This window comes from Phacochoerus africanus, chromosome 3, assembly GCF_016906955.1.
Source record: "Phacochoerus africanus isolate WHEZ1 chromosome 3, ROS_Pafr_v1, whole genome shotgun sequence".
Lineage (NCBI taxonomy): Eukaryota > Metazoa > Chordata > Mammalia > Artiodactyla > Suidae > Phacochoerus > Phacochoerus africanus.
In genome coordinates, this window is record NC_062546.1 from 133640401 (window position 1) to 133653196 (window position 12796).

Below are 12796 nucleotides of genomic sequence, written 5' to 3' on the forward strand. Positions count from 1 at the left end.
CGCAACCTCATGGTTCCTAGTCGGATTCGTTAACCACTGCGCCACGACGGGAACTCCTAGAGTATCTTAAGCATTTAAACACCCGTACCATACAGAGTATACGCATACACTGTAAAAACTCTTGCCAAACTGACTTCACTGTGTTCTTTTTACAAAGTTTCATGAATCTAAAACTGTCTAATTAACCTTTTGCCATACTGGTTTCTAGAGATCAGTTTATTTTCATTAAAGCATATATGTTCAAAACTGTGGTTTTACTGTTTGAATTTTGGTGCATGTCTTCACTTGTCAAAAAAAAGTACATTATGCTAGTTATACCCTATCCTCCTTTTCTCCCAATATATTGAAGTTCTACTACAGATCTCTAGCTACAATAAGCAATTCTCCAAGGATGAAGAAAGAAAATGTACATACACATAGGAATTTCTTTTCCAGAGCTAAAATTGACATTTTATAAATAATTTCCATGTTGCAAAGTTGAGACTAAGAAATCACAGCAATTCAGTGATATGCATTTGGCATGAGTCAGTTTTAGTTCTTAGTGCTTTTCATTGGAAATGGCATAAAAAGTAAGATTTCTTTGAATTTTTTATGCTGTGGGCTTACAAGAGACATAAGATGTTTTTCTCTTATAGATGTCTGGCAGTGCATGGCAGCAGAAGTAACAAAGTGGTCACAAACCCCCCCAGCAGTACTTCCCAGGTCACATGCACCCTTAATTTTTAAAGAATCTAGAAACAACCTAAGCAGTTGATAACAGGTCATTTCTAGGTGATAAAGGGTATTCGATATGGGGTGTTGCTTTTCCTTCCACACCTAACATTTTTACAGTCATTTAGAGACTTACTTTATATGATGATGAATTTATATATGTTTAAATACGTAACCTAACTGGTAACTCAGTTGTAACTCTTTTCTGTTCTTAGTGTTTGACACTGATTTTGAGGGCCTAAATTTTTTTTCAAGCCCTTTTTTCCCCCAGCTTATTTTATATATAAACAATTCCCATGGTCATTGACTTCAATATAAGGGCAGTTATGAATGCTCAAAGGCAGCTACTGTTTAAGGGGGAGGGGGAGTGGAATTCTGAATTTTAGCATTTACTGCCAGAAGTGCTTGTGTATTTTTCTTTCAAATACCTTTTTATTAAATTAATTTTTCAAGCTTAACTTAAAAAATAACTTCCTTTGAATGTAAAAGTTGGGAACTATAGATTGGTGTGTTAGAAATTGAGTCTATGATAGTTTAGTCAGTTGATATGAAAACACGATTTAAAAATAAATAGCATATTGGATAAACTGTACTATACTAATGAAAGAAGCCAAAAAATTATAGATTAAACTGAACTTGAAAATATTACGGTTTTGAGCCCTAAACCAGATTCATTATTAAAATGAAATGATAGGTCCTTGACCCTTGGGTGTGCTTGGAATAAATATGGAACACAGTATTGTTTTTAAAACTATTTTGCTTTTATAAGCTAAGACAGATGTACAAAAAAGATGCAGTTTTTATTTTGTATTGGCAGCTTCCAAATATTTAGTATCTATTTCCAAGAGTTGCAATTAGTAAAGCAACCATGGTACTGAAATCTGCACATCCCACAAGCTAATTATATTTGCAAGGTCAGAGTGAATACATATTTTCAGAAAAATAAAGGGTTATATAAATATGTGTCTTCTACTTGGCTGTTATATCACAGTTTGTTGATCTGGAGTATAATGTGTACAATTCACAAATTTGTCTGATAACAGAAAGTGGTGTGTGATTGTGTTTATTTTACTAACCAGTATATTCACAGCAATCACTTCCAAATATCTCTCCAGTAAAGATGTGTTAATTACAAAACAGACAAGGTCTTCTATTATATTAAAGCTACTAACAAGAAGACAGCAGGAATCACACATGTAAATAGCATCATCAACCCCTATTTTAGTCCTCTGTTTTGATCTGTGAGTTGCGCATAGACCAAAGGTGCTATTAAAGACTGAGTGTATGAAATAGGCAGCATTATATGAACAAAATTTATTCAACAAGAAAACAGACCTTTAACATGAATTTAACAAGCCTGAGAAATTATAAACTATCATATGCTGCAGATTCATGCAGTGATAATAAACAAAAAAGGAAAGTAAGAGGTTTCCCTAAGCTAGCCAAACTGCTAATGGTTTTGTTATAAGCTGTCTACTGTTGCAGTGACCTCTGAAAAGTCTCAAGGCACTTGTACCAGAAAAAATTAAATGGTCAGGCTGGTGAATAGAGATTCAGTGTGGTGTGTAGGACTGCAACATAGGAAAAGAATTATAAAAGTCTAGCTTCATATGCCTGAAAATATTTTTCATACTTTGGCTTTAAGTTTTTGTTATTAAATATTAAGGAGGTAGTTTTTGTGCATTTGTTTTGTTTTGGGGGGGAGGGTTTTGTTTTGTTTTTTGTTTTTTCTAAATTGTTTTTTTTTGGATTTATAAGCCAAAAGACAAGGTGGTTTAATGTATATATACACTTTAAAATAAACTTTAGAAATTTCATATAGCTGAAAAAAAAAAAGATTTTCCCCTTGCCCCCTTTCCATACCTTAATTAATCCTTGGGGGGTTCTTTGTTCAGTATATTGTATCTAAGATTTCCATTTTTATCCATGGAGTGACCACTTTGCTGTCATTCTATTGCATCATGCTGTAAATACATAAACATGGAGAAACGCCTTCAGCTTATACACACCTCCAAGTGCTCACTAGGGCTTTTTCTTGAATCTTACTGTGGCATAATTAACACCTTCTTCACCCATTGCTCATTAGTGAACTGGACATTAATGAGTCTATTTTGATAGGTTGCTCTGAAGGAGAAACCCACTTAATCTCACAGCGCAAAAAGCAATTATAAAATTGTGCAGAAATTAAAATGTAGACTATATTGCCATATTTATGTTTTTATTGCATACTAAATCTAATTTTGGTCTGCAGGTTGTTGAACATGTTAGTTTCCTTAAGACAGTTGCTATAGTGATGGCAGCAAATTCCTTTAATCTTGGTGTAAAGTATTCATTTTCTATTGGCTATCATATTGCTACTCAGAAGTTGTCAATCTAAGCATGTCATTTCACATAGGCTATCATTTATTGATCAGTGTATTAAATTCCTGAGTTTATCTTTATTTTTAAATAGAATTTAAAATTTTACATTTCTGTTTTTAACTGATTGTGCTGTTTAGCTGGTATTTTCATTTTCTCTTTATGAAGTTTCACACCTGTTTATAATTTCCCAGAGAAATATTATAGAGTTTTTTTTCATGTAAAATAGCTGATCTGTTCTAGTTTGAAAGCATTCAGTATAAAAAAGACATCTTGTGATATATAATGGAATTTTTATAGTTTTGTAGAAGTGTTTTTTTTTTTTTTTCCTACAAATGGTACTGGAATCTTTAGGTGGAATCAAAGTGTTCTGAAAACAATTGGACCAAAATGATGCTTTGCTTTTAAAAAATTATTGCTATGGGTAAGGGAGGCAGTTCTTAATTTTGTATTTATTTAAGTTATACATCTGTCAAAATGGTCTCTTTTCCCTTTCTTAGCCTACATTTTATCTTATTTTTATGTGCTTTTTGGTAGATAATGTTAGAAAATTTTACTAGGTTTTTAAACAATTATTTGAAATTATTTATGTTAATATCTGATTAAAGCACATTTGATATTAGTACCTACTATTATTGCTTTATAAAAAATGTGATTAGAAAAAATATCAAATATAAGCAAGAGGTATAAACCTAGGCCATATTTCTCTGTACATAAATGTGAAAGTTAAGTGTGGATTAGTTATTGTATAAAAAGAAAAAAGTTTTCACAAACTATTAAATCATGCATGTTCTGGGGATACTTGGTTTTATTTTAAGACAAGAGGAATCTTTGGGGAAATTCAAACTGTTAGAAATAAAAGCAAAATTCAAATTTGATTTTTGTGGGGGGGTGCCTTCTGGAGTAGGTAGAGGCCTTAGATTGGGTCACTTGTACTTTGGTCTAAGTTTATATGTACTCTTTGGTACTGTTGACCCTTTGTGGCAGCTTTTTAGAAAGGGTGGGTTTTTTTCTTTGTCTCTTTAAATCTTGTTCTTTAGCATACAATATGTAATAATGCTTACTACAGATTTTTTGAATTTGATTAGATTCCAGTTGGCTTAATTTGAAAATAAATTTTTTTAATCCCTTAGTATCCTCAAACAGTAATTATTGTACAAATGAGAAATAGTCTTAGTTGACAATAGCTTTTAAGAAATCGATGAATTTCACTTGTTTAGCACTTTTAAAGGAAAATCTAGAAATACTATATTGTACTGCTTTAAGGTATTTTTATGTGAAGAATGTCTTAGGTTTATTTTCTAGGTAATTGATTTACATTACCTAAAAAAGGCGTCTGTCTTAAGATCCCCAGTTCTTTACATAAAACTTAACATCTGAAACTTTGAGTTATTTCAAATCCATAATAATGAACCGAAAAAAGCATTCAGATATTATGTGATTTTTGTTAAATCTCTTAATATATAAGAACTAATAGAGGATTTGTATCATGTAAGAATTTGAAGTTTTTATGTACTGGAATATTGAATACACCTAGCAAAAAGGATAACTATTGTTACTTTACTGTGGATTTAGGGCTGTTTCATTCTACAGCATGTTCTTGGCTTAAAGCATAGGTGACCTTGGTTTTCTTGTATTGTGCCTCCTATTCTTGACAGTGGCTTGGACATTTAAGGCCATCCGACAAGGTATAAAGTCTTTTATAGTCACAAGAAGTAAAAGGTATCTGACTAGAAGAGAATACGTGGAGCAAGTGCCTTGGTGGTTGTAATTTTGTTGTCATTTCAAGTACTGTGGTAGTATAATTGATGTGACAGGGCTGGGCTTTAGATGTGGTCCCTTAGCTTGTGCTCACTTTCAGTTTTAGTTTCTCTGTCATTCGTTTTGATTAGGTAAAATTTAGGTGACAGACACATGCACACCAATGAAGGCTGTTTGGTATAAGTTTAGTAATGATGTATTTCAATAATAAAGATACAAAGTTAGTATTTTCCTTTACTGCTTCATGAAAATTGCAATAATTGGTGTCACCTTACATTACAAGATAGAGGGTGGTGTGCCGATGGCACCGTCAGCAGGAGGTTCTTTTTTATTAATATTATAATTAAATGATTTTCTGGAAATAGGCCAGAAACAGATGCAAGTTGATCATGCCTTGTCCACTGTTGCTTGACATCATCACTTGCTTTTTAAAAAAGAATTGACCTGACACCTTGTTTTTACAGGTTGTTATTGATGCCTTCAGATTGATCAATGCTAATATGATGGTCTTAGGACATGAACCAAGACAAACAACCTCAAATCTGGGTCACCTAAACAAGCCATCTATCCAGGTAATGCCTGTATTTGATAACGTGTTAAAAACTGTTTCACATTTTAAAAGCCTGTTATAAATGGCCATTTTAAGATCCAATACTTAGCATTTTAATTTGTTTTGCAATTAATTTTTCTTGTGCTTTAAAAGGAGATTATGGAAGTGTCGCAAAAGTTAAATTTGCTCATGTACGAGTCAGCTTGTAGTGATATCTTTAAACTTTTCCTAATGCAGTTTTGGACACCCTGTTTGGGAGCATGGTAAAGTCTTTATCTTGAGAACACTTTGCATGGTTAACACTGTGGTAAAGGAATGATAAGGGTTTCAGGGGAGTGCATTAGGTGTCACTGAATAGACATTTCTTATAGCAATAAATAAAGGTAAATTGTTATATGATTTAAGAGGTCCCCAAAAGCAGTGCCTAAATACTACTTAAATTTTTCTACGTTTTTATGCTTAATCCCTACCTTTAAAACAAATCATACAAAACATGACAACATACTGCTTTTGATTGGAGGTTACATCTTGTTCTTTCTAGTGATGTCAACCACCATTATCATGGTTATCCAGACACTTAATATTCTCCTGAGTGATGAATGTTTTCTTTGTATCATTCACATGCCTCATTGTTTTTACACATATCCTTATTGTCTGCAAAAATTATTTTAAATGTGTTTTTAAATGTACCACAACCTGTGTCTATATAGGTAATTGCTTCTCTGAAGATTAATTAAAAGCAGAGAAATACCATGTTTGGTTAAATAGAACACATAGGACAGAGACATTATAGTAGCTATTGGTACCCTCCTTCTGAAAACTTGCTCTGTCATATGATTGTCTTTGGGGAGTTGTGGCTTTGACAGTTAACCATGGTTGGGCCTGGTTGCACTTTGATAATTTTATACTTTTAGATGCTTTTACTTTTTCAGCAGCTACTCATCTGAAATTTTCATCAGAGTGAATTTTTTTTCAAAAGATTGAGGTGTGTTGCTTTCGAAAATTTTTTTTACCAGGGAGAAAACTGTGGAGTATTAATGAGTATGAAATAAGCTACCTGGGTTTTTGATTGGGTACAGACAAGCCCATGCTTGCATGTTCCAAGAGAATATATTATTGGACCTGTTTAGCCTGTGATAATGACCTTTCTTATAAAACCCCATAGCATCATACTGCTTCATTATTTTTTTTTTTTTGCAAGAGGTTAAGTATCATCTCGCAGTCTAAGATCATTGTGATTACTACATGATATGTTTCTGCCAGAAGTTTTTACTAATTGCAAGTACAGCCACCTGTTGCAGATTTCATTTTTTAAATGTAAACACTGCTTTTTGACCTTAAAAATTGAGTGTAATTAAATAATTAAAATCTATTTCTTTCTACATAAGTTCAGTTTGTATTTTTTATGTTATAGGCTATAATTTAATATGGACCTTATAAAGCAGGTTCCAAACCCAAGTTAAAAGGACCTATGTATATATAACAGCTACAGCATAATTGTTTTTCATTTCATTTTGGTTTGTTTTGCCTTCCAATTAAAATTTGTAAATATATTTATTTCACAGTTTATATAACCCTCATCAGGAAGACACCTATCAGAGTGCTTTACAGTTTTAAGACAATTCCAGTATTAAAACACTCAAATGGGATCAAGGCAAAAAGTGACAGAACAAAGCTGTACCTTAAAACACTTTCTTCGTTTTCTAAGACAAGCTAGACAGGAAGCAACCCAGAAGAACTTGAAGTGAATGATGGTATTCATAATGGAATTTTAAGATGTATTAGCAGAATCTTTACCTCAAGGATCAGAAGCCTTTCAGAAAGGCCATACCATTTATTTTGGAGGAAAATTAATTTGTGTTAAGAGGGACCTGGTTCCTAAACTGACTTACAAGTAGTGGAATTGGAACCTGACGGGTACCATCAGCATTCATGCTGGTGGTTACTAATGCTTTTTTAACACTGATTTTTATTATTATTATTATACTAAAGTAGTGGGAAAATATTAGGACTATACTGTAGACTCCTATTTCATATATTGAGGAAAATTCAGATATGTTAAGAAAGAGATTACAAAATGGGATATGTAAGTTCTCTTCTTTGAAAATATATATTTTATAAATTGCGCCTACATGTTTATACCAAGATAGTAGCATTGGTTACCTTTGGGTAGTAGGATTATGGAATTAAATAAGAGAAACCATTAATAATCCTGGTAGAAAGGGAAAAGTTTAATGCCTATACTGTAGATTTTTCTATTAATATGTGATACTTTGTATTATTTTATACTTAGAGCATTTGACTATTATTGACTATTATTGTGAATGAGCAAGTATTAGTAACGAAAAATGTTAAGCTATTCCACTGAAAACCTGTTCAACAATATTTCAGATCCTTGAGGGTCACAGTGTATATGAAGATTGGTTGTCAGCTGCATGGAAATTTAGTAAATAATGATGCATAAATGCATTGTACTAGAGTTGCGAGCCTCTAAGTGTAGCCCTGAGTACAGCTGTATTGTCTATCAGTTAAAGTAATTGAAAAACATTTTTTTCAGTAGTCGTTAAACAGTTATAAAACCGTTGTTTTGGAAGGAACCATTGTGGTCATTTTGTAGGTGAGGAAACCAAGGCCCAGAAAGTTTGTGATTTGCCTAGGTTATACAGTGAGTTAATGTAGGGACTAGTACATAACCAGAGTGCCTCATTCTTTTGTACCATATTTGGAAGTTGAATTAATTAATTCATTTTGTCATAGATAGTATGTGTATACAACTCAAAATTCAAAAGGTACGAAAAAGTATTTAGCAAAAATTCTCTCTTACTTTGGCTGTCTGCTACCCACTTTTCCACCCTAGAGGGAACAAAGCCCATGTTTTGTTTCTTTTCAGAGTTATTATATTTATATAAAGAAGGCTTCATTTTAAAGTATGATTTAATGGATGATATTTAGCACCACATTTTCAGTTTATCTGTATAAAATAATTTAAAGCAAACAGATTTATCTTTAGATCTAAGTAAATCAAACCCATGCCACAATTGGGTCCTGCACCACAGCTGTGGCAACACTGGATCCTTAACCTGCTGTGCCACAAGGAAACTTCCTAAATATGCCTTTTTTTAAGAGCATGAAACATTTTTAACCTATCGAGAACCTATAAATAGGTTAATACATAGTTCATGAGCAATGTGTTTTATAAAACGCCTGCTTTTCTACAGCAGTGAGCAAATGGTGTTATAACTTCTAACCTTTTCTCTGTAGTCTGGGCAATGCCAATGAAGTATGATTAGGGTGGGTATTAGTGGCTTTTAGTTATGTTTTAAGTATTTGTTTAGTCATTTAAGTGGTAGGAAGTTGTTTAAGTTAGAGAATATTATTTTAGAAACCATCGTCAGCAGTCTCTACAGAAAATATGGTTCTATGCAATTCCATCCAACCTGGTAGCTGAGTGCCTCTCATGAAGTGCCTCTGTTTTTATTTCCATAGTTTCTGCCACCTTTGCTCATACATCGCTGCAGTTCAGTTTATTATTTTTTCTTATCACTATTATTTATGCTTTAGTGGTTTAACCAATCTTGAACATTCGTTGGGATTAGGCACCTATTCTCCCAAGACATTTCTAATACTAAGCTTAACAATTCACAAGAATAAATGGGGAGTTCCTCTCGTGGCATAGAGGACGAATCTGACTAGTATCCATGAGGATGCATGTTTGAACCCTGGGCTCACTCAGTGGGTTGGGGATCTGGCGTTGCCATGAGTGTGGTGTAGGTCACAGTTGCGGGTCAGATCCCACATTGCTTTGGCTGTGGTGTAGGCCTGCAGCTGTAGCTCTGATTCGACCCCTAGCTTGGGAACTTCCATACGCCATGGGTGCAGCCCTAAAAAAGCAAAAAAAAAAAAAATAGAAGAAGAAGAAGAATGGGGAATATATATAAATAATACAAATGGTGATTGATTTTGAAGTTTTTTCCTTGTAATGATTTGTGTACTTTTTTTGAATTTGTCATGCCAACATAATTATAAAGCTCTACTCTAAAAATTACCTTAAAGGACATGTACATAACTCGAGAGTTATAATCAGCATGTTCTCAAAACTTTGTCTGGTTCCTTCTCCAAAGCATTCTTTGTCTAGAACAAATAGCAATCTTAGACTGATACTGAGTACCAATTTAGGCAAAACATCCTTCTTTGAAAAGTTGGCAGCCTTTAAGCCAAGAAAATAAGGATCAAGATATCTAAGCAGCAAATAAGCTAAGTCCTGTTAGGAAATCCAAAATGTATTATCCTAGAAACAGTGCTTTAAAAGGTGGCTAGCTTCCCAGGTCAGCCACTGAAAACTGACTTATCCCACAATATATAACATTATAGAATAGAACTATGCTTCTTAACAGGGCTTTTATGAGAAAATGGTTGCAGATTTCAAATAATTAATGAATGAGCATCAGGAAAATATCCTGCTTTAATGAAGAACTGCCCAAAACTTCCTAAATTGATCGTATATGTTTGTTAAATGTAAATTTAAAAGTTAAGTATTGATGTTTTAAAAAATTTCCTGGCTATATAACTTCTTTATCTGCCTGTTAAACCATGGCATTTGCTAGTATGTTATATTTAATTTGTAATTTGACCCTTTCAAAATGCTAGTGTCCCCCTTGGTAAGGGGAATCTTGTATTTGATATATGCTGCCACAGCTTGCAATTCATGTCAACTGGATTGGTGAATTTGAGAGAATTATTTTTCACCAAGCTAAATGAAAAGATTCTGTCTATGCCTTTTGGGCTCCTATGGAAGGAGGACTGCACATGGCCATTTACTTATGATTTGAGATGAAAGTATTAAGGGTACAAAGCAAGTGAGTAAGTGAAATTGGAAGATGGTTGGAGGATATCATTTGATCTAAATTTGTATTTGTTTTGTTATTGTTCCTGCTAATCTTTCATGCTGCCTATGTTTTACTGCTTTTATCTAAATAATGTAGTTGAAAATCAGATAAATAGTGCCTTCAAATTCCAAACTGTATATTTGAGCAGTAGAACCAGAGCCACTGCACAGATGACACCAAGTAGTTATGATGTGAGCCACAGGGGAAGTCTTAGTTAGCTTTATCTTTAGATTCCTGAGAGTTAACCCCAAAGCCCTGTTTGGTTTTGTACTTGAAAATATGCACTGTGTGTATTTATGTACTTTATGTCTTAGAAATCTGAGAGAGGGGTCCCCAGAAACTAGTCTTAATCTCATCTGAACCTTCATTACTAAAGTTAGATATTTGAGCAGTTGTGAATGGATTCCAACACAAGCTGGGTTATTGTTTCTTTATGAAGCCATGCCAGTAGTTTAAATTTTTGTTATGATTTGACTGTCTTGGTGAACAAATGCATTGGAAAAAATTCTTAGTGAGATTGCTTGTCACTAGATAAGAACATGAGCTAAAAAGACCCAGGGAAGAACAACTCCATTTTGTTCATTTGGAAACCTGTGCAGGTACATTTATTTGTAATATATTAGAACTGAATTGAGAAAAGGGGAAACTTGAGATTAATGTCATGGGTGAAAGGGAGTTCCCGTTGTGGCACAGCCAAAACGAATCCTACTAGGAACCATGAGGTTGCAGGTTTGATCCCTAGCCTTGCTCAGTAGGTTGAGGAACTGGTGTTGCCGTGAGCTGTGGTGTAGGTCACAGACATGGCTCGGATCTGGCATTGCTGTGGCTGTGGTGTAGGCCGGCAGCTATGGCTCCAATTGGACCCCTAGCCTGGGAACCTCCATATGCCATGGGCATGACCCTAAAAAGACAAAAGACCAAAAAAAAAAAAAAAAAAAAGTTGTGGGTGAAGGAGTAAGTATATTATGACTTTTAGGCTGTGGTTTGTGATAACAAAGAGTACCCTAGATATCCTAAAGTCAGATTTAATAAATTATGTGTTATTTATAATTAATTTGTAAGTTATATTATGATAAGGTTAAACCCTATTTTGACTCTGAGCAAGGTTACTAAAATTTGTGAATTTATGCTGCTCTATATCATGCTTTAAAGAATGTTTGCCCCATACCTCTAAACTTGTATCTGAGAGAAAAAAAAATTAATGTTTATTTAGGATAAAAAGCCATTTTTTAGAAGATGGTAAAGGTGTTATCTATAGGATATGTCATCAGTTTCAAACAGTTGTATTTATTTTATTAGATAAAAAATATTAATGTGTCCTTTTCTAATTATTTATCTATCTAGGCATTAATTCATGGACTAAACAGACATTATTACTCCATTACAATTAACTATCGGAAAAACGAACTGGAACAGAAGGTAAGCTTAAATTTCTATCTTAATAGAGAGGAGAAAAAAATCTATTTCAAACAGTTTAAGCTATTACCTGGTGTGTTGGAATTTAAATTGTTGACCTCTTTCATTGATGTATTCAAAAATTTTTTTATCCCCAATGAATTGCAGCATGAAATAAAGGAATATTTTATTGGACGTATTAAAAGACATTTTGCCTTACTGGTAGATGCTAGAGCTGGATAGGAAATAGGAAACAAATATTCCAGTTGGTTTAATGACAAATTATAAAAATCTTTCTTCTAGTTCTTTGATTTTTATGATTAATATCTCTTCTCCAATAAAATGGCCCTTTGTTACTAAATTTCTAAATAAATAGCCTTCCACATTTGGAAGGAATAAATCAGATTGTAATTTGGAGCTGGAGGAATCAGGCTTCTGGACTTCAGACTATACTACAAAGCAACAATCATCAAAAGCACATGGTACTGGCACAAAGACAGAAATATCAATCAGTGGAACAGGATAGAAAGCCCAGAATTAAACCCACGTACCTACAGCAAACTCACCTATGACAAAGGAGGTAAGAATATACAATGGAGAAAGGACAGTTTGTTCAATAAGTGGTGCTGGGAAAACTGGACAGCCACATGGAAAAGAATGAAATTAGAACACTCCCTAACACCATACACAAAAATAAACTCAAAATGGATTAAAGACCTATATATAAGACCAGACACTATAAAACTCGTAGAGGAAAACATAGGCCAAACACTCTCCGACATAAATGATAGCAACATCTTCTCAGATCCACCTATCAGATATTGACAATAAAAACAAAAATAAACAAATGGGGCCTAATCAAACTTAAATGTTTCTGCACAGCAAAGGAAACCCTAAACAAAATGAAAAGACAACCCTGGGAGGAAATCTTTGCAAGTGAATCAACTGACAAGGGATTCATCTGCAAAATTTATAAACACTTTTTGCAACTCCATACCAGAAAAACAAACAACCCCATCAAAAAATGGGCAGAAGATATAAACAGACGATTCTCCAAAGAAGACATACAGATGACCAAAAAACACATGAAAAGATGTTCAACATCACTAATTACTAGAAAAATGCAAATCAAAAC

The 12796-nt window shown here is 33.5% G+C and overlaps 1 protein-coding gene across 1 annotated transcript in view; it reads left to right on the plus strand.

Annotated features, from left to right (window-relative positions):
- Positions 1-12796, plus strand: part of PSMD14 (proteasome 26S subunit, non-ATPase 14) — a 103144-nt gene that overhangs the window by 70793 nt on the left and 19555 nt on the right. The window contains exons 8-9 of the mRNA XM_047772738.1: positions 5295-5402; positions 11611-11685. Coding sequence (XP_047628694.1) covers positions 5295-5402; positions 11611-11685 — 183 coding nt within the window. The remainder of the gene's footprint in view (positions 1-5294; positions 5403-11610; positions 11686-12796) is intronic.